A 23942-nucleotide genomic window follows, 5' to 3' on the forward strand; every position below is an offset into this window, starting at 1 on the left:
GAATATAAAAAAGTGACCATGCCATTTTAGGCACTTAAAGGTAACAGAATTGATTAAATCTCTAGGAGTGAGGAATAAGATCAAGGCAAAATCTTAAACCACAACTGTGCAAAACACTTGTTAATTCAAGGAGAAATTAATTACCTATCCAGTTTCGCTAAAATAAAACCTATTTTTAAATAGTTACACATCAGGAAAAAGTCTATAACTTAAAATAAATGCATAGATGAATAAACAAATACATAAATAAATGTATGACTCGTAATCTTGGTTCCAAGAACTGACTGGGGGCTAAAATAAAACCTGTTCATTAAACATTTGTGACATTTATTCCATTTCGCATGTTTAGCAACCACACCTGCAGATAAAGCTTTGTGTGATAATTGGGCTTTCTGACAAGTTGTCCTATAGACAAACAGTTCAGAAAAGATCAAACAGAGCCACCTTTCTTTTAGAGAAAGGGCCAAAGGTAAATTTGAGAACATAAAATATGGTTAAGAGACTCTTAAATCTCAGAAAATGTTGAATGCATTACACATCAAACTACATTACACATCAAACTACATTGTTTTTAGACAGTAATATAGTATTATATTTGGAATATATGATATAAGTGTATATGTTGCTGGTGCTATGCAATGACTCGCCAGTATTTTACAGCAATGCCCTTTTGAGATGTTATCCGAGTCTGTTTCCTGTATATACAAAAACAGCTACATAACTACAGTAAAAAATATTTTTATGGTATAAAAAACTTTGTCAGGATATGTATTACCAATCAGTGAAATTAAGAACATTAAAGCTGAGAAGTGCTTTTTACAAGTAGTAAGATGTGTGATTTCACCCCAAGCAAACACATTATTCAGCCTAATAGAGAGCCTCAGGCATCTAAAAAAGAGCTACAGCCTCTTAAGTTTTTGCAGAACTGAACTTGTTACAATAAGCTGAATAAAAGCTGTATAAAGTTCAGTGAGCTATAATTTACATCACTTATCACGATTTGTCTTTTTTAAATCATAACCATTGTGCCAAGAAGTAAAGATCTCCATTATTTCCCTGTTTCTACCAATTATTCAAGCTTGGGAGTTTTTTAAATTTGACAAGTACATTCCTGTTTCTTGCATCGATAATGCTTTCAAGCGGTGACTTAAATGCATATGTATTATTGTGACAGAAATACTATGATTCTTGGTTGTAAATCTCCCTCCCGACCTGTGAGGACACTAAGCAGCGAGAAGAGAGTTGCTTGGACGGGCTGTTCTGACGGTTCTTTCCCAGGGTTCAAGGGAATTCCGCCAGCCTGGAAGGGGGAAAGACTCAGTTGCAATAACGCGTTGACCCGGAATGGAAACGACATGGCAGCCGCAGACTGGAGAGGCAGTTGCACTCGTTTACCATGGGATCATGTGTGACAGCATAAAAGGGGATAGAGAATCGTAATCTGTTCCTTCGCTTTGGTTTGGTTTAATGTGAGTAGAACCGAGAAGGACAGTAAAAGTAAACGCAGAAAGTAAATTGTGAGTGGTGGGTTTTGTTTGTTTGTAATTGACTTGCACTAATTGTCACAAATATAAACTTATATCACCCACCGCAAGAACTACTGCACGCACCCAGGACTGGAACCGTGATTGTATTTTTGTGGGGCGGATATTGTTTATTATTTGGGACCGTCTGCTCTTGTTAAACACCCCGTCCTGTACACATTGCTGTGTATTGCCAGGGAATTGTTTGGTCGCCAGACCTGAAATCTCCAAAATTAAACATTTCCAAACCAGATTACAATTATCGGTCTGCTTTTTTCACGCACTGTATCACCCCTGCACCTGCTCCCACTCAGCCACTTTGTCACAATTATGCATTGATGGGTTTAATTAATACCCCCATAATTCAGAATTTAAAGAGTCACTTTAGGAAATAAGCACTACGCTACATAAAAAGCACACAATTTTATATTTTTCTTCTTGTTTTGGACTAGTCATATTCTAACAATTTCATTTTCACATACAGTATTACACGATTACAACTTGTTGGGAGTGTTAATTAAAAGTTGTATACTGATCACTGCATTTTAACACAATACACCATTTAATATTTGAGTTGTTCTTTAGTGGAATGTGACTAATTGAGTGATTCTACCAACTGCCACTGAAATGTTGCTACTGGAACTACAGGAACTTACCGCAGACAGCCGGTAGCGTTGTAGAAGAGATCTGGATCCGATAGCAGATCTGCCTTTGGATAGTCTCCATCTGACCAACCAGAGCAGGGAACAACGACAGTGTCTGTGACCGGATGGAGAGCCTCCCTGATGAGTATATCTTTTAGACTGTCAATAGAGGACAGGTTCCAGAGCAAACCTGAGAAAAATCCAAACAAGCCAGATGAGTGACACACACTTAAAATGTCCAAATACCTCAAACCCATGGGCTTACTAAAATATCTCTTAGTTTTACCGATTTATTTATGAAGGATGCTTTTGTAAAAAAAGTTTTAGGTCATTGCCATTATTTTTTTTTTCAACACCTTATGAATTACACATGTTTTAGGATAAAATCTGGCTACAAAAAAGTGGCAGAACAAGTGACCGAACAGTTACTGATAAGTATCCAAACTACAGTAGAACTGCTTGTGATGGACAACATATACAGTAGTACTTAAGCGTTATATGCTTTAACTTCGCAAGTAACTTTTTTTTTTTTTTTTAATTAAAAACTATTTTAGAGCTGTAAGGCCAATTAAAAAAGGGTTATTTTTGGTTGAAGAAAATTGAGGTTCACAACAGGCTAGTACTAATAGCATTGAAAAAAGACCAAAAACATGGTTAGTATGCAATGGTGCAAACCTGCCACTGGGCAAACGGCAAGTACGAGTTTCTGAGAGTATGACAACTGGGGATATATGGAGGAAGCTGTTTTTCTGTCCATTTGTTACACTTTTAGTATACCACGAGAATTGCTTATCCAATTGTAATTAAGCTTGGTAAGGACATTTTTGGCACAGGTTATTCACCGCAATAAAATGGCAATACAAGAGGGTCTGTTTGTCCATATACCATTTTTATTTTTACATAACATGGATGCACATCATGCTTTTTAATGATACAGTAATAACAGCCAGAGATATGTGTTAGTCACATACTTCAACGATAAACTCCTATTTTACATTCCAGACCATCTGGGAAATACCTACAGTAACACAACAATGGAAATAAACACGTTTCCAAATAAATCTAGTAGAATACCAACTGAATAAAGTTGTTTTGCTCACAATCTGGTAACCTTGATAATGCATGAGGCAAGGAGGTGAAAGGGGGGAGTCGGGGGCTTTTTGCTGAAGCTGCTATGTGTGGTGTAGGACATTTCGGATAAATTTCATTATCAACTATCTTTAAATAGAGGATTACTCAGTTCAATAGTGCAGTGTTATCATTCCTGTGAAGAACAGTTCACTCCTACCGCTACATTCCTGTGTCAATGGGAAAAGTTGCAGACCCCCTGGTTACTCCTGGAAACAAATCTGTCTTTTAATGGCCCCAAAGGGATCCAAGGAAATAAATTATTTTGAGGCAAAGCCCTGTATCTTCAAATCCTTTGTGTGTATAAATTGTCAGCAGTCTTACGTGTATTACTGAGCTGTTGACAGTTAAACAGTGAGAAGTTGGTGAATTAGAGGTTGAAATACAAGAGACAGGGACACATTTTTGTATTACACTTTTCCTGGTATTACACCAATTCCTGCACCCCTAAATATTATTCCTAATTATTTGGACACACTGTTATATGAGGAGGAGGTTATATGTCAGCAAAACTTGCAAAGAAAATGTACAAAATGAAATTTACTGGTTGCAGAAGTATTCAGCCCCTTAAGTCAGTCCTTGGTAGAAGCACCTTTTGCAGCAATTACTGCTATGAGTCTTTTTGGATAGGTCTCTACTAGCTTTGCACATTAGGATGGTGAAATTTTTGCCCATTCTTGACGGAACAATTGCTCCAATTCTGATTTGTTGGGGATTGCCATAAATTTTCGATTGGATTCAAGTCAGGACTTTGACTGGGCCAATCAATAACATGAATCCTCTTCTTGTTCAACCACTCCAGTGTGGCTTTAGCTTTGTGCTTTGGGTCATTGTCCTGCTGAAATGTGAATTTCCTCCCCAGTTTCAGAGTCTTGATTGACTCAAACAGGTTTTCCTCAAGGATTCGTCTGTACTTTGCACCATCCATTCTCCCATCTATCCTGACAAGCTTCCCGTCCCTGCTGAAGAGAAGCATCCCCATAACATGATTCTGCCACCACCATGCTTGACAGTTGAGATGGTGTTGACCGGGTGACGTGCAGTGTTGGGCTTGTGCCAGACTTAGCACTTGGAATTTAGACTGAAAAATTAAATTTTTGTCTCGTCTTACCACAAAACCTTTTTCCCACATGTCTGTAGTATCATCTACATGCTTTTTCGAAAACTCCACACATGCTTTAAGATGAGGCTTTGAGTAATGGCTTCTTTATTGCCCCTCGTCCATACAGGCCAGCTTTGTGTAGGGGCACGTGTATTGTTGATGTGTGAACACTGACTCCCATCTCAAACACAGAACTTTACAGATCTCTCAAGGTCATTGCTGGCTTTAGTTCGAATTAGTTTCCTGCTTGCCCAGCTGCTCAGTTTGAGATGGGTAGTGTCTGGGTGGTATGATGCATCTTCCACTTCTTAATGATGGACTTCACTGTGCTGAGAGGGATAATCAGCGTATTTGAAATTTCCTTGTACTCTTCTCCTGCTCTGTGCCTCTCTACCACTTTATCCCTCACTTGTTTCAAAAGCTCCTTGGTCTTCATGGTTGCTTTGTTGGATCACTATGTGAGCTGCTGCTTGAAAGTCTTTATATTCCTGAGGGAAATTATCTACAAACCACTAGTTTTGTGACCTTTCAAACAAATAATTTGCACCCGAGCTGATGCAACTGAGACTAATTTATTTTTCCTCTGTAAATCTTACTTAGTTCTATTCTATATGCATTTTTTTGTTTGTGTAGATTCTACATGAAAAGTCTAATTTGAAAGCGTCGTGGAGTACACTCAGCTGCCAACAAAATGTGAAAACTTTGCAGGGGGGTGAATACTTCTGCAAACATGCATGCTTGCATGTATATACACACACACACACACACACACACACACACACACACACACACACACACATGGTGGTTTGCAGAAGTATTCACCCCCCCTGAAAAGTGAGAAAAACACACACATATCATTAATGAAAACTGCACAAGTCAAAGTTCATGGCTTGACATGACATCTGACCTCAGACAGAGGCACCTAAGCAGGAAGGAATTTAAGTTTAGGAAAATACATGCATTACTACCAGTAAATGCTTTCTCGATTTGAAAAACTGCTTATCTAGTCTTACCATGTCACCAGGGATGCATTTAAACAATCCAGTACACAGCAGCTTCGACTCACACATACAATCCATGTGAGAATAACTTAAAAAATATTTCTGCTAGTGCCTTCTTCAGTGTAGGAGAGAACTAAATACAACACTAGATTAAACATATATCTGCTTTAAATAAACCCATTTCTCTCAAGTATTTTTAATAAATCAGAAAACGGCAATGTTTTTTTCTGCAATCAAAGGAAACCCTCGATTCTCACGTCTGTATGTTGTTAGAATCATATTAAATCAGACAGATTGCATCACTTACCAGTGAGCTGTTTTTTGGTCTCCACGTCCCGGGTTTTTTTGAGGAGTCTCAGCACAACAGGAATGCCATTCTGCTCCTTCACCTCCATCTTGTTGTCGCTGTCCTCGAAGACAATGTTGCGAAGAGCTCCGCTGGCTGCACGCTGAAGCTCGACACTGTCACTCTCCAGAGCCTTGATCAGTTTGGGAATCCCATGCATGAAGTACACCTAGAAAAAGAAAGGTACCGATATGAACAGGAGGCTGAGTAGAAACCAGTGACTACACACACTGTACAACAAAATAGCCAGGCTCCTAGGTTACATCTGCAAGGCGGCCCTCTTACTCAGAGTGGAGGTTTCTAAACTTACAATTGTACTAGAGTGTGCTCGCCCTTTGCAACGCTATAGGTCAGGAGTCATAGTTAAGAGAACGTGCCATTTGTGTTCCACCTTATAACAAGACTACTAGCGTTTGTGTAATGGCATTATGGGGCAAATGGGAGCCATGACCGTACCGCCTTATAACCTGTTCTGCATATGAAGGACCGTCTTATAAAGGGGGAGCACTGTATTAGGTTAATGCAACTATACCTAATATCTTACCAATATTTTTTTAAAACTTGTAATTCAATCTGGAAGGTTAAAAATGGAACGTGATCCAGAAGGCAAACACTGAAGGTAAACAAGTTTGGGGTTAAATGTTTTTTAAGGAGGTTGGTTATCTTTCCTCTAATAGCTAATTTGAACACTTACCCTGTGCTGTGCATTAATATATATCCATCACAGTCCCTAAATTATTTAATTGAACCAAATAAACTTACTATCTAAACCAGGTCTTTAGCAGTTCATTTGGAATGGAAAGGCCCTTGAGGATTAGTGCTGTGCTCTTTCAGTCTATGGGACAGAAACTTGAAGTTAGAAATAGATAAGCCCAACTTGGGAGATTAAGATGAGACCAATCATAACAACTTATTTAAATTGCAAGCCCCCTAAAAAAAAAAGTAAGTCGTGACATTTCTGTGAAGTGCCACGGAAGCAGCTTGCGGTTGCTAAAGAAATAGAACTTCCTCTTTCTAGCTAGTAGTCAGTAACTTTTCATTCCTTATAAGGGCCACCTGTCCTTCAGAAAGAAAGAGGAAGTGTGTTCACAAACAGCTACCAATAATACATTATTATTATATTATAACTAAGTCTTATAAACCTGAACATGGAAACCCTAAACAGTCATAGAGTAGCAACATTAAAGTGGCCTATCAAATTATACAATAACAACACATCAGATAACAAATATCATAACTACTTATATTTAACTTATTTCTTTAGCAAGAAGTTTTGTTCCTCCTGGCACCATGACAATCTCTGTTTTGTCACGTAGGCTTCTTGCAGTTACTTCAGAGCATGACTATATATGGACATTTCCGGTCTACCTTATACCCCCTTTACTTAGCAATAACAGGATGCAGGTGAAGGTTAAAAAGGGAAGAGAAATGTCTAGACTTATATTGAACAATTCTTAAACTTAAAAAGATATAAGCTTCAAACTCATTATTATATTGATATAATCCCTTTTTAACTCACACAGGCTAAACACATGAACAAACAGCTCAGAGGTTAGTACATAAATTGCATGGGATGTAATTTTCCCACCACAAGTTCAAATGATTGTTCACCGCAGTTATTTGATATTTTCTTGTACAGTTAGAGTTCATTTCATCAAAATAGAACAGTTTAAAGTGAAACATATTCAAAGCAATTTAAAGTGAAAGGGCATTAGCTACAGGAAAGAGAGAGAAACAATACAATTGTTTGGCTTACCATTCTCTTTGAGTCTACGTTTACAAAGCACTGATGTTGAATGAAGGCTGCAGCAGTGACCTGCCATTCGGAGTTGCTGGTAGTCAGGTAGGAAATAGCCTTGTCTAGAGTCATCTCAATTGTCTCCCCCCTAGCTGCTCTGTAAGAGAAAGTGCACTAAAAAATTAAACCATAGCTGTCATGCCTTTGTGTGGAGTTCTGTGCAATACATCACTATAAGGCAGGGATGGGAGTGTTGTTGCAGGTCAGTGCAACATAGAATCTGGAATTTAACTAATATTTTTTTTTTTTTTGTATTGTAGAATTGTTTTACTGTATAATTTAATGAATGTCTAAAGTCTAAATGCATCAGATACACCAGAGCGTACCCATTAACCTGTCCCCAAGCAAACATCCTTAGTGATTATCTAGTAATGATTTAACTAGATTAATACTTTGTGTGCATTACAAATAATAATAACAAAGGCAAACAAACCAAAAAAATACAAACAAAACGTAAACCTACTCAATTTGTGCTCCAGAAAAACTTGCTTGTGTCTGACGTTCAATAGCTCCTGCATTTGACAATACAGCTACAGTCGTACCCCCCTTTGACTGCCTGACGTTGCCATCTATTTGCATGCTGCACAAAGGAGGCTGGGAGGCACGTGCCGCATTCCTTTGAAACATTTCTTCCCTCTGAACTCTACCCATGCTTAAATTGCGGTTCTGCGTCTGGACTGGAGTCCGAACTTGAGTCTGCCCCATGGCTGCTGCTGACTTTCTTGCATCCAGGACGTTGATCAAGCTTCGGCTTGTTCCAAGCCGCTGGAATTGTATGGTGTTTGGGCTGGAGCAGAGGTTATCCAAAAAGACAGCATCATCTGCTCGGCCTTGGTTCCAGACTTGCTGACGTCTGTTGCTGTAACAACGGCCCCGTCCAGATGTGTTATACCTATTGAAATTTAAGATTTCCGAACGGGTGTATCTAGTAGGCATACTAGTAGATTTTGTGCTTAATCCCTGGATAATGGGAGTTTGGACCGCAGGCAGGGTGTGCAGTCCCTTGTGAAACATTTCATAATTGTAGCTTGTTTGGGCTCGGGATCGAGGCATCTCTGGGCTCGACACTGGTGAAATCTCGACCCGCATTGATGGGCGCTTCATACTGTCATTCCTCACATACGTTCCAGAGAAAGACTTCCCCAGGGTGCCATACTCATTCTCATAGCTCAAAGTATTATAAAACTGAAAATAAAATATATTTAAGAAAAAAAAGGATTACAATAGGATAGGGATGAAAGCTATAGAATCTAAGCTCAACTGTATGCACAGTTGTATTTGACAGTGTTATACTTTGCTTCCAAAAGCAATTTATATAAAGCTGCTTATATAATTAAGTTTGATAGTTACTGCATCTGACTGCTATGGCAACCTTGGCTACCCTACCAGACACATTCATTATTTCACAGCTTGCAACATCCTTTCTTAAAGATTAAAAAAGAGCCCAGGGAAATTGAATCAAATCAATGTAACAACTGAGCGAAACATGTGGCACCTACTTTGTCAAATACAATGCCTGTGTTGGTAATTTAAAAGATGCAAAATGCTTTGCACCAAAGGACAGGGTGATCTCGAGCGCGGTTCTAAATTAGATCGCATCAGGTAGTGCAGTTTGTCAGAAATGTGGACGTGGGCATGGGCTCCATACTTGCAAGGTTGCAAACACAGTGCATGGTGGGATACTATTGTATTAAGTACCACAGTTCATTGGGCTGCTAGGAACTGTAACCAAACTATTTTAATAGTATGTATGCATCAAGCCTGGCTAAACATGAAACAGTTCTTTAGTTTGAGCGCTTTGAGCTGGATTAATTAATTTTTGAGTAAGGTTCTCAAGACCAGTTATGTAGTGCAGACATGGCCTTTGTCTAAAGTACCCCAGTTCTCGTTGTCCTTTAATATGAATGTGGAGCTAGAATTTATTTTTAGCCAACCATACTGAGGGCTCATTCAAAGTCACTTTATTGTGTTTATTTATTTATTTATTTAATTTATTTATTTACTATTACATTTGTTTGTAGTAGTAATTGTGGAAACATTAACATTTTATAATATTAAGCAACTCGCTTGGCAAAGTTCATAAAGTATCGGATGATAAACAAACTAGACAAATTGGGTTAGATAAAAAACAGCATATTACTCTCAGACAGTGGTAGAAGTCTGCACCTTAATTACTAAAACTGTTCTCAAACACGGTAATGATTAATGTTTAAAAATAAGTCACTGAGTACACAACTCTTGATCTATCTATCGCCCACAGGCAGCCTAGCAGTTGTTCTACACCAACATTCAAATCAAACATTCTATTCACCCCTCTCTAACCATGAGACATAAGATCACTTTGTAAATGCATTACACAGTTATAATGCAAGATTTAATCTAGGTTCTAGCACCTATAAACATAATAAATTCACTCTTTTGATAAACAGTCTGTTCAGAAATGTCCCCTCTACCCCATTTCATAACTCATTAAAATATTGTATTGCAAGACAAAGCACGTTTCATTATACATTGACAGGGGATTTTTTTTTTTTTTTTTTTTTTAAATTGCCTGCCCCCCCAAAATAAATAAATAAATAAATAAATACATACATACATACATACATACATACATACATGAATAAATATTTGTTTTTTAGCCAAATCGGTCACACCATTGCATGCCTGCTATTATGGAAAACATCTGTGATGATGTGCAACATTTTTACAGTACATGCCCAGATAAAACTCTGAAGGAGGCAGAAAGTGGATTCTGAGTGTTCACGTTCTATTCTAACATATTCGAAATGACTGTAATGCCATTCTGAAGAGGGGGGTTAGAAAAAGCCTATTTTAAACCTTACAAGCTAGGCTATTAACATTAGTAGACCATATGGGCTGCATAATAAATGCATTATTTATAAGAGAGTAACCGGCTATACTTTGATATCAAAAAGAAATGTAAAAGTACCATAGCCTTCATATTACACAAGTTAAAAATCCATTGGATTATCAAAGTGGTTAATTACTTAGTGCCATTTGTTTTTTTGAAACTGCATGCAACTTCTTCCCTCACCTTGCTTGCACTGTAGGGTTCCTGATGTGCTGTGCTCATAGAGTCATATCTCTGAACTTGCTCTGGGATGCTGTTGGACAGGTGCAAACTACCTGAAAAAAAAAAAAAAAAAAAAAACACACACACATATTATCACATACATATTTAATATATTATGTACATGAAAACAAACCAAAAGAAAAACTATTTTTCGTCAGAACTGCTTGACGAACTTAATTTTGTACATATATTAAATATATATTATATTTATGTATAATATTGATCTAATAATATAACAATAAAATATTGATAATATCATACATACACACACACACACACACAGATATATAATATATATATATATATATATATATATATATATATATATATATATATATATTACCCTATATAATATATATATATACATATATATATATATATATATATATATATATATATATATATTATATATATATATATATATAGATATATATATATATATAATATTTTTTTGTGGAAAAAGAGTATTATGTTAACATATTCTCATTTTGTTGATCATTAATGAACATTTCTGTACTGCGGGTGTTGTCAAGGGATTGAAAACAAGACATTTTGTGATTGAACTGAACGTGGTGGTCTCAAGGAGTTGAATGGGTCAAAGTTAAAGTATATTTCTCTAGAGGAATATCACTTTTTGATGCCACTACTGTGGTATTATGCCTTTTTTTTTCTTTTTACGAATGGTTTAGGGTGCAAATATAGCCTTCATCCATGTATTTTTTATATATAATATACACTATATATATATATATATATATATATATATATATATATATATATATATATATATATATATATATTATATATATATATATATCTATATATATTATATACACACACACATATATATATATACATACACACACACACACACACATTATATATATACACACAACACACACACACACACACACACATTATATATACCAGTCTTTCACATTGATGTTGGGTGACTTTATGCCACTCCTGGCGCAAAAATTCAAGTAGCTTGGCTTTGTTTGATGGCTTGTGACCATCCATCTTCCTCTTGATCACATTCCAGAGGTTTTCAATGGGGTTCAGGTCTGGAGATTGGGCTGGCCATGACAGGGTCTTGATCTGGTGGTCCTCCATCCACACCTTGATTGACCTGGCTGTGTGGCATGGAGCATTGTCCTGCTGGAAAAACCAATCCTCAGAGTTGGGGAACATTGTCAGAGCAGAAGGAAGCAAGTTTTCTTCCAGGACAACCTTGTACTTGGCTTGATTCATGCGTCCTTCACAAAGACAAATCTGCCCGATTCCAGCCTTGCTGAAGCACCCCCAGATCATCACCGATCCTCCACCACATTTCACAGTGGGTGCAAGACACTGTGGCTTGTAGGCCTCTCCAGGTCTCCATCTAACCATTAGACGACCAGGTGTTGGGCAAAGCTGAAAATTGGACTCATCAGAGAAGATGACCTTACTCCAGTCCTCTACGGTCCAATCCTTATGGTCTTTTGCAAACCTCAGCCTGGCTCTTCTTTGCTTCTCATTGATGAAGGGCTTTTTTCTAGCTTTGCACGACTTCAGCCCTGCCTCTAGGAGCTTGTTTCGAACCGTCCTCGCCGTGCACTTCACCCCAGCTGCCGTTTGCCATTCTTTCTGTAGGTCACTTGATGTCATCCTACGGTTGCTGAGTGACATTCGAATGAGTTGGCGGTCATCCCGGTCAGTGGAGAGTCGTTTTCGCCCTCTGCCGGTCTGTAGCTTTGTTGTCCCCAATGTGTGCTGCTTGACCTTGTTCTTATGAACTGCCATCTTTGAAATTTTAAGGATGGAAGCAACCCGACGCTCACTGTATCCCTCTGCCAGTAAAGCCAGAATTGAACCCTTCTTTTCCTCACTCAAAACTTTCCTTTTCAACTCTTTGGGCATGGTCAATAGTTATTTTTTGATTCCAATTACTTTTGAGGTACTACTAGCACTGTTTTGCCATCCAGCTGGTCCTATTGCAAGAGGATAGTGATGACCACAGGAGTGGTTTTTATACTTTTCCTCGTTAAATAAGATTTGGTTCAGGTGATCCCCTAATCAGTACCTCATTCAGTAGAATGAGGTGTGCCTGTGTTGGAATTCAACAGACACTGGAATGGAATGGCTGCCATACATGTAGAGATGCTGATTTAAGAAAAATTTGCAGTGGTCTCTTAATTTTTTCCAGAGCTGTGTGTGTGTGTGTGTGTGTGTGTGTAATTATATATATATATAATATATATATATATATTATATATATATATAATATATATTATACACCACACATACAAAATATATATATGACACACACACTCAATAAATAAACAACAAACATTCTATGGGTAAAAGCCTTGCTCTGTTCCTGTGGAAATTGGATTCAGGTATTATTATTATTATTATTAGAATATTATGTAGGGAGAAATGTGGGCGAGCAGGGTAGCCTGCTGTAGTTTGAAAATAGTGTACGAAACATTTTGACTGGAAAATTTTTATATAATTAAGCTTCGCTCCATTTGTAGCCAGCCATATGGATCAGAATTGCTGAAGCTACATTCTGTCAGAAACTTGTTTTAGCAAATAATACGTGGATAGTACACAGCAGTTTCAGAATGTTGGTATTTTTTAATACATTTTTTTTCTATTTGTATTTGTGTAATGCTATGTCTGGGTTTCTGTTTTCTTTCCCTTGCTTTTTTATTGTATTTTTTTTTTTTTTTTTGGTGCCAAATGGGGCAGGCTGCACTTGCAGTGATTCAAACCAAACGAAAAACTTTGTAGAAACTCAGTTGAAGATAGTTGCACGATATCAGTAGTCATGCAAAGCCAAATTGGAACATTTCAATATACCCGCCTGTATTTTAATATAAATTAGGTTGTTTGCATTTGAAAAACTACATGGAAACCAAAATGACCTGAAAAGGTACTACCAAAATATCATGAGAAAAAGGAGAAACTTAGTTTTACATGGAAACCCCACCAATGTTAACAATTATACATATGATGTCTGACTTACTGTATGGGACACTCTATAATGTAAAGAGTAAAATTAAATTAAATTAAATAAAACACACATGAAAGCACTTGTGCTGAACAGCAAATTAAATATTAAAGTTGAGGGTGATGAACAGCAAGCCACACATGCATAAACAAGATAAGATTTACTGATCTCTCTATTTTTGGAACTTACTGTATACAAAATATCAACTGGAAGAAAACAAAAGGTTGTATTTTATAAACAAAAAAACACATTATAACAAAAGATAACATACATTTTTAAATCGGGGAGAGAACATCAGTACTGATAAAGCATTTTTACCTTTAGTTGCCAGTGCAGCAGAACTAGAATATCTATTTTATTGCTTTGAAGACCAATCCAGAATCTATGCTGACTTACCTTCCAAATTACTGACAACCAGACTCTGAAACAGACACTCAAATGTCAACAACAAATCATTAACTGTTGGGTTAGGGTTAGGCGCAGAGGTTTTTTTTTTTTAACTTTAGGGAAGTACTTCTTGTTAAATTATTATATGGTTTGCTAAATTCATACGACTGCATACTGTAATTGCTATGCATTTGTGCAGATTGGTCAGAGCAGTTGTTTACAAATAAACAGGTTAACTAGGCTAAATGTTGTCTTGACAGTGTCACATTGTCCCTAATGGTAAAGCCAAGTTGACAAACAAACATTTAAAACTGCTGAAAGAGGAATTTGCAGTGGGCTTTCCAACGCCAAACATTCAAAATAATGTGTTGGCTAAGCAGTGCTTTTATTTTGGGAAGCGCCAGACAAGGACATTTGATATCTCCGCACAAGGAAATGATTTTAGCAGGCACAAGAGACTGAAAAAATGAAATAGTCATAAAACAATTCTGAAAACACTGCTGTAATCGTCGATATTAAGTTTACCAAGGTTCACAGACATTCCATAAGTTGAACCACCGAGCTTAAACAAAAACTACCCCTCAAAAAGGCAGACCACTATCACAATCTAAGAAAGATTAAGCTACACAATACGGCAGGCTGCTAAATCAGGTACTCAGGTTGCTAAACCAATATTCATTTTTAACAACAACAAATACATAGATTAAACACAAAAAAAAACACAACACACGCATGAAGCACAAAGATTATTTTGGGGATTTTTTATGAAAGAGCACCCCAGTCCTGTTTAAAACAATATAAAAGCACCTGCAGTTTATTATAGCATTGTTTGAACCTTGTTAATTTAAAATAACTACATACTTGACAGTTTATTCTATTCTCATAAAGAGTTTTGTGTGTATACTATATCCCAGATGTATTTCATATCTGGATCTATATCCTATCTATACATATTTTTCAATTTTGTACCACATTTGCAAGAATTTATCCTCTTTCCTTGAGATGTGATGTTCACTGGAAGGTTTTAAATGTTCTCTGCTTAACTACATTTAAAAAGGTGGGTACAAGTACAGTGCAAATTAAAAGAATTATAGCAAGCCCTGAAATTCCCATGAGTGCTGTTCCACTCAATTCAGTTTTCAGAGGGCAAAAAACCCCCCAAAAAACACTAAGATTTAAGCCATTATGCTAAGGTTGTATTTCTGTAGTTACTCTACTTTGTGTTTTAAAACTGACATCAAATTAAAGGATGAAATGACTGGCAAAAATCCAACTTCATAACTTTGAGTTATGCAAAGTTCTACCTCTGAAATCTCAACTAAAACAAGGCCAATGAATACAATGAAAAGCATGGCCTGTATAGGTCAACAGACATGCACTCAGCCGCTTCCATGATAAACAACGTGTCTTCTAAACAGAACACTGTGCCCTGAAGCTAAACTCAACTGACACAGATCCTGTCTTGAAAATCACCATGTCTATAACTATTCCCACATGTTTAGCAACTGTCTGAAACACTACCAAACTAGCCATTTGCAAACCTGGCTGCTAGACAATTCACTAGGAAGAAACAAATAGCCATAGCTTTGTACATTTTCAATTGGAATTGAATTTCAAGTTTGTGCCTGCACGTTAGTTATCAGGTCACAATGGTCTTATTAATATCTTTTGTGGGTTAATTACAACAATTTACGAATTGCTTAATACAATTTATATTGTGTAATTGCCAAAACTTGTACATAATAGTTTGTCAACATGATAATAGTTTTAGATATTGTATGTATTTTATGTTTCACTCACAGTGCAATCCATTATACACACAATTCTTAAACTACAGAATGCTTCTATAATTAAAGTAACAAAGGAAGGGTGTGGCTGCACTGGAAAGAGCCACCATGTGTCCAAGGAGCAGAGGACTCAAAAATGCCAGGTTTTCCCACACTTATGTCTCTGGTTGCAGAAGAGTGAGTGTACCTGGATTACGGTGTTGAAATCAATTTGAAAAAGCTACACAATACATAAATGAGATGCATTTACTGGGGATTCTGTGAAATTTTGTATGTGTAATACAAAGACACTTAATTCATTATTGGTCTTCTACTGAACATAATCTTCAGTTTAGGGACTATATCTAGGTGAGTGTAGTAGAAATTACTTAATTAGAGAGAACACCAGTTTACCTCAATTAACTGCAGCTACCTTATCTGGAGTGTCACCAACAGTTAATTATACATGTGGAAACTGTTTTTAAATCATTAGTTTTAAATCGCCCTATAAATGGTAAAAAAAAAAAATATATATAAGGTTTAATTAATTGTGTACAACTAATGTAATGTATATGATAATCTGCCTGTGTGGGAAATTCTACATTGGTGACACTGAACATAGCTTAAAAAAGCAAAACAAAGAAGATCAGAGGAGCACAGACTGTGTCTGAATTATTATTATTATTATTATTTTATTTATTTATTTATTTTTTTTACAGCAGGGCATGTCATATCTCCACTTCTAGATATATGGGGACCCCTAAACATTAAATTTGACCCAGAGGGAGAGGGAGTGTGTGGCAAAGTGTTTGAAAGTGTGCAGGTACAGGTGATTAAAACAGACAGACAATCGTAATCCAGGTGAAAAAGGTTTGTTTTATTATTATTTATTTTTTTTTTTTTATTTTTTTTTAAGTCCAGTGCCTGACAACAAAACAAACAGTAAATAATATAATGGAAATAATTAATACAGTGGTGTGTATTACTTACTTTATAATCCCTGTATTGCCCCACAAATAATAATCCTGTTTTTATTATACACCCACACAAAACACATACAAGTCCGTTAGTGCGTGAATTAATGCTAGCGGTGCAAATACAGTTTTATTTGTGACATAAGGTACAGTGTTGTCCAGTTTCGCGCTGGCCACTGGCTGTGTTAACTTTCAGGTAACGTACAAGACAAGACGAGAATTACAAACAAACAAAAACACAACACTCACGATTTCTGGCAACAATACACTTTTTACAGTGTATTTTACTCACTAGAAACTAAATGCGAAAGAACAGACTACGATTCTCCGTCACCCTGATATGCTGTCACACATGACCCCTTGGTAAACAAATGCAGCTGCCTTCACAATCTGTGGCTGCTACATTCTTTCCTTTCCAGGTAAATATGTTCTTGCAACAGAGTCTAGCCTTTTTTCAGTCTAACCGACTTCCCGACTGGGGAAAGAACTGTCAAGCCAGCCCGCCTAAAAAAAATAAATAAATAAAAACCTCTGCCCTCGCTTAGTACCCTCACAGGTCAGGAGGGAAATTTACAACCAAGGTTCACTGTATTTCTGTCACGGGGTGGTATTAATTGGAATGGGCAACTTCGCAAACTTTTTTGGATTCACAATGGTCAAAGCTTAAAACCAAAAGGTTTAAATGAAGACTTTAGCCTGCAGGGTTTTTTTTTTTTTTGTGATAACCATGTTACTCTCTCTAATACAACTGAATGTTCTGTAATGACTGACTGGCTAATCTATCTTTAACAGTTTATCTTTGGACTGGCTGATTGCTTGTTTGCTCGTTGTGGAAATGGAAACAGGTTTGACTGTGTTTTGACTGCTTGTGCATTGGTGAAGGCAGTGCTGGGCCAAAGCGCGTAAGATTTTTAACGTGCTTAACCAATAAATCATTTTTTCATACAAGAGTTGAGGGGTTTCCTTCCCTTTTTTTTGATGTTACTTTTGAGCCCTAGACATCAGTTTTTTGCAGTATTGTACCAGTTCAGAACGAACAGGAGACGACCCGGTAGTAGTCGTCCACATCGGTCCAAACAACATTGGAAGAGACAGACCAAAATCCCTGCAAAACAAATTCAGAGAGCTAGGAAGGAAATTAAAAGAGAAAACCAAAACTGTGGTATTTTCTGGTATACTACCGGCATCTTGCAAAGGATCATATGGACAGCTGGGAATAATTAATCAAAACGCATGGCTGAAGACGTGGTGCACACGGGAAGGCTTCACCTATCTTGATCATTGGACCACATTCTACAACGAGGACTATCTGTATAGACGGGACGGACTGCACTTTAATAACAAGGGAACCAGTCTACTTGGATAAAAGATCCTCGAGCAAGTTCAGAAGCATTTAAACTAGAAAGGAAGGGGGGAGAAATCAACAAAAAAAACAGAAGGGAGACCGCATCAAAACAAGAACAACAACTCAGGTAAGACAACCATTAAATGTATTTATCTAAATGCTAGAAGTATCAGAAACAAAATTCTAGAACTTGAAGCTACTGCACTAACAAGTAACTATGATGTGACAGGTGTTACTGAAACGTGGTTGTCTGAGAGGGATGGGGACGAATATAATATTTGTGGGTATACACTGTATAGGAAAGACAGGCAGGACAGAAGAGGAGGAGGGGTAGCGCTATACATAAGAAACAGTCTTGAAGCCCAGGTGTTAAACCTGGACAAAGAAAATAAAACCGAATCAATATGGGTCAGAATAACGGACAAAAATTCAAAGGGCATAACAATAGGAGCATGCTATAGACCGCCAGATTCAGACGGTGAGCACAATAATCTGTTATACAATGACATTAGAAATGCGTGTAGCAAAGGAGAAGCCATACTAATGGGGGATTTCAACTTCCCCCAAATAAAATGGGAAAACCCGGTGGGTAGCACGAAGGATGAAATAGAAATGGTGGAAATGACAAATGACTGCTTCCTAACACAATTTGTCAAGGCACCGACTAGAGGGGAGGCATGCCTTGATTTAGTCTTTTCAAATAACGAAGATAGAATAACTAAAACAGAGGTCAGAGAACCACTGGCAAACTCAGACCACAACATGGTCTCATTTGAAGTGTTTTTTAAAACCCCAAAAGTAATGACTAATGCTAAGGTTTACAATTTTAGAAAAGCAAACTATGAAGGTATGAAACAGAGACTAACAGAAATAGATTGGAGTAAAATAGAGAAAACACCCACAGAAGAAGGATGGTTGTTCTTCAAAAATGTAGTACTAGAGGCGCAAAACAATTACATCCCTAAAGTAGACAAATCTAAATGTAAAACTAAATTGCCAAAATGGTTTAATAGATCAATTAAAAAAAATATTCAGCGAAAAAAGGCACTTTACAGAGCATTAAAAAAGGACCAAAAAGAAAGTACGCAGAAAGAGTACACGGAACTGCAAACGCAAGTCAAAAAGGAAGTTAGAAAGGCCAAGAGAGAAATAGAAATGAACATTGCTAAGGGAGCTAAAACCAATTCCAAAATGTTTTTTCCAATATTACAACAGCAAGAGAACATTCAAAGAGGAGATTAAATGTTTAAGAGATACAAATGGCAAAATCATAGATGAAGAAAAAAATAGCAAATATATTAAATGATTACTTTTCACAAGTTTTTACAAAGGAAGATACTGACAACATGCCCCACATGTCATCCAGTTCCTATCCAGTTTTAAATAACTTTAGCATAACTGAGGCAGAAGTGTTAAAGGGACTAGGAGCTCTTAAAATAAACAAATCCCCTGGGCCGGATGAGATCCTCCCAGTAGTACTCAAAGAAATGAAAGAAGTAATTTACAAACCGCTAACCAAGATCATGCAGCAGTCTACCGACAAACTGGAAAATTGCAAACGTAATAACGATCCACAAAAAGGGAAACAAAACTGAACCAGGTAACTACAGACCAGTAAGCCTGACTTCTATTATATGCAAACTTATGGAAACTATAATAAGATCCAAAATGGAAAATTACCTATATGGTAACAGGGTCCTGGGAGACAGTCAACATGGTTTTAGGAAAGGGAGATCGTGTCTAACTAACTTGCTTGATTTTTTTGAGGATGCAACATCGATAATGGATAATTGCAAAGCATATGACATGGTTTATTTAGATTTCCAGAAAGCTTTTGACAAAGTCCCGCACAAAAGATTAATTCTCAAACTGAACGCAGTTGGGATTCAAGGAAACACATGTACATGGATTAGGGAGTGGTTAACATGTAGAAAACAGAAAGTACTTATTAGAGGAAAAACCAATATTAGGTCCTCTGCTATTCTTAATCTACATTAATGATTTAGATTCTGGTATAGTAAGCAAACTTGTTAAATTTGCAGACAACACAAAAGTAGGAGGAGTGGCAAACACTGTTGCAGCAGCAAAGGTCATTCAAAATGATCTAGACAAGATTCAGAACTGGGCAGACACATGGCAAATGACATTTAATAGAGAAAAGTGTAAGGTACTGCACGCAGGAAATAAAAATGTACATTATAAATATCATATGGGAGATACTGAAATTGGAGAAGGAATCTATGAAAAAGACCTAGGAGTTTTTGTTGACTCAGAAATGTCTTCATCTAGACAATGTGGGGAAGCTATAAAAAAGGCTAACAAGATGCTCGGATACATTGTGAAAAGTGTTGAATTTAAATCAAGGGAAGTAATGTTAAAACTGTACAATGCACTAGTAAGACCTCATCTTGAATATTCGTGTGCAGTTCTGGTCACCTCGCTATAAAAAAGATATTGCTGCTCTAGAAAGAGTGCAAAGAAGAGCGACCAGAATTATTCCGGGCTTAAAAGGCATGTCATATGCAGACGGGCTAAAATAATTGAATCTGTTCAGTCTTGAACAAAGAAGACTACATGGCGACCTAATTCAAGCATTCAAAATTCTAAAAGGTATTGACAGTGTCGACCCAAGGGACTTTTTCAGCCTGAAAAAAGAAACAAGGACCAGGGGTCACAAATGGAGATTAGACAAAGGGGCATTTAGTACAAAAAATAGGAGGCACTTTTTTACACAGAGAATTGTGAGGGTCTGGAATCAACTCCCCAGTAATGTTGTTGAAGCTGACACCCTGGGATCCTTCAAGAAGCTGCTTGATGAGATTTTGGGATCAATAAGCTACTAACAACCAAACGAGCAAGATGGGCCGAATGGCCTCCTCTCGTTTGTAAACTTTCTTATGTTCTTATATGTCTGTTCAGGCAAAAGTTTGCACAGAAAGACGAACCTGTACAGCTATGGCCAAAAGTTTTGCATCACCTAGAATTTTAGGATTAATAGTAAAACAAATAAAAACACTGTATTAACATAATTTAGATATTTCATTTAACATAATTTAAATAAAAAAATTCTGACATGATATCACATCATTTAAATCAAAGAAATTGCAACATGATATCACAAGTCTACAAGAAGCCATAATAGTACAATTAGTATTTGAGATTAGATTTCGAAATGTCACATTTTTCAATTTTTCCATGAAGTATATGGAAAGCCACAAAGCGGTATGTAACTGTGTTAACGTAACATAATTCAGCAGGTTTCATTTGACTTTATGAAGCAACATTAGTTAAATTATAAAAAGGGTGATGCAACACTTTTGGCCATAGCTGTAGTGTGCAGTGTCATCTTCAAGTTAGGAGGAATTAAATGTCCCTGTTTTAAACTCCACTGAAAAATAATATCTTTCCACAATTATGACAAGATCAATAATACTGGCACAGTGGCTTTAATACATAGCTTGTGTTGATAAGTAGGGATGAAACAACAGTAAATTTCCACGATACGAATATTGGAGAGCCCACTCTTTCATGATACACCAATTAGCACTATAGTAGCGGTGGTTTTTCAATTACTTTTTTTTTTAACTGAATAAAAAGAAGAAAATAACAAGTTATGTCTTTTTCTCTGTGGGATATGGTCAGCAATACAAGGAAGCTACAGATTTTAAAAAAAAGAGCAAGATTCTAGCAAGAATGAAAAAACTTACAAGCACTCAGGTAGAAGAAGAAAAGTCTTCATTAAATTGTCATTATATTACCAGCATTAATAGTTGCAAAAAAATTATACCTTTAAGTCTGTCAAAATGGGACTGGAAGCTTTTCCCTCCTGCTTTATTTACACACCTTATTTATTTAAATTTACCTAGAAACAGTACATAATTAAAAAATATGAAGTATCTGTATTTCTTTCAATACATTTAAAGTACTTACTTTACGCACATACTGCTAACTATTCTCAATTCTTTTTCAAATAGTCTGCAAAATAAATAAATAATTTTATACCATACAACCTGTAAGTATGGAATAGAGCGGCACGGGCATGATGTTCTTTATGCATATTCATTTTTTTATTCCTTTTTTTGTCGTTATTTCATTTATAATTTCGGAAAACACATTTCAATACTGTTATCGACATTACCCAAGGCATAATAGCCTGTAACATGTACATTTTAATGGATGTATTGAAATTATATACCGACAATTGAGGGTGGAACAGGGGACAGTATAGGGAAGGTGCCGAAAGGGGGGGGACGGGACGGGACAGTGTATTAAAGTGACCTTGCTTGTTTACTGCTGACATTTTTTAACTCCACTGGGTGCTAAGTACGGAAGGGCATGTTCCCGCTTTTGTTGTTGTGCTTTTGCCACATTCTGCGGATTGGATGTACATCCCATCGTACTGCATTTCCCTGCTACATATTTTTTTTGTAGTGAAAGTACACACTAGGGCTGTCAGTTAAGCCTAAAAATAGCAATCGATTAATTGGGCACAAAAAATATAATAGTTCTAGTAAATATCGATGATTGCACCACACGTTTTTGGTGCATTCCTTTCCCTACGATGTTATTATTTTAATAGCATTGCAGTGAAGTAAAAGCTTGTGCACAACAACTGAATGCGAGGGGTAATTACGCCTTGGTAGCGTCAAGAGAAAACAAACAAACCAAAAAAAACCTCACTGCATTTGCAAGAAACCTAGCAATTTTAACATACTACAGGAGTGTTACTAAAATATTTATTTCAAACAGATTACAGTACTTTGGAATGTAAGCTATATAAACTAGACACAAGGGTTTATTTTATTTTATTTTTTTAAATTCAGCGTCAGCTAGCATCACGCATTGCATCTTGTTAATACTGTACCACCTAACCTTCACTATCTGTGAAACAATGCAAAAATCCCAGCCTAAAACATCATCATCATCATAATAATAATAATAATAATAAATTGATTTGCTTACCACAAACTACATACCTGCTGATCTTACTCCAAAATTGCATTTAGCATCACTGATCATTTATTTATTTATTTATTTATTTTGAACGTTATTGAATATTGTTAAATATTCATTATATAACAGTTCATTTTGAAACTCCAAAGCAGAGCAAACACAATATTTCAATATGCACAATTTATTTACAGACTGTCAGGAATATAAGCCTGTCGTCCTGCTCTGGATACAAGGTTGCGCGTTTTTCTTTTTGTTTTTTGTTTTTTTGCACAGTGAATACACAGAGCGGCGAACTAACAAAGAATTTTCAAACCTGATTCGCTGGTAGGATGGGACTAGTAAATCAGATGCTAGTTAACACGAGCAGGAAAAGAACAACACACTGCTTGTCTGTGGCAGAAATACTGTAAATAGCAAGGCAGGGCGTTCAGCACAGTTTTGTTGACAAACTTAAATAATGTTGTTAACTATGCGCATTACAGAAATATAATTATTGAATAGATTATGCAGTATTTATATCCATGTATATAATGAGGAATGGAATCTATCGAATTTTTTTTTTATTTTATTTTTTTTTTTACTTAATCGTACCAGCCCTATTTGGAGGGAAAAGCATCTGTTCTGCTTCCAGCCACATTTAGTGAGTATGTGACTATCGTTTTCTACAATTATCGAATAATTAAAAAATGTTAACGATACGACTATCATGAATATTCGTCATCATGATATATAGTAGTATCGAAAAATCGTTTCATCCCTATTAATAAGTATAGTGTGTGTAAGCCTTGCACCTCAAGACAGCATTGCATACACCTGTAGGCTATTTAACCAACCACAGTGCAGAAATAGCACAGGCAGTGGTAATGTATGTTCCTAGCTTATGACC

The 23942-nt window shown here is 36.6% G+C and overlaps 1 protein-coding gene across 1 annotated transcript in view; it reads right to left on the minus strand.

Moving 5' to 3' along the window:
• LOC121319686 (plakophilin-2-like) overlaps positions 1-23942 on the minus strand; it is a 44960-nt gene that overhangs the window by 17559 nt on the left and 3459 nt on the right. The window contains exons 2-6 of the mRNA XM_041257367.1: positions 10598-10689; positions 8006-8727; positions 7501-7639; positions 5706-5913; positions 2180-2357 (exon numbers count right to left, since the gene is read on the minus strand). Of these exons, the coding sequence (XP_041113301.1) occupies positions 2180-2357; positions 5706-5913; positions 7501-7639; positions 8006-8727; positions 10598-10689 (1339 nt within the window). The remainder of the gene's footprint in view (positions 1-2179; positions 2358-5705; positions 5914-7500; positions 7640-8005; positions 8728-10597; positions 10690-23942) is intronic.

This window comes from Polyodon spathula, chromosome 8, assembly GCF_017654505.1.
Source record: "Polyodon spathula isolate WHYD16114869_AA chromosome 8, ASM1765450v1, whole genome shotgun sequence".
Lineage (NCBI taxonomy): Eukaryota > Metazoa > Chordata > Actinopteri > Acipenseriformes > Polyodontidae > Polyodon > Polyodon spathula.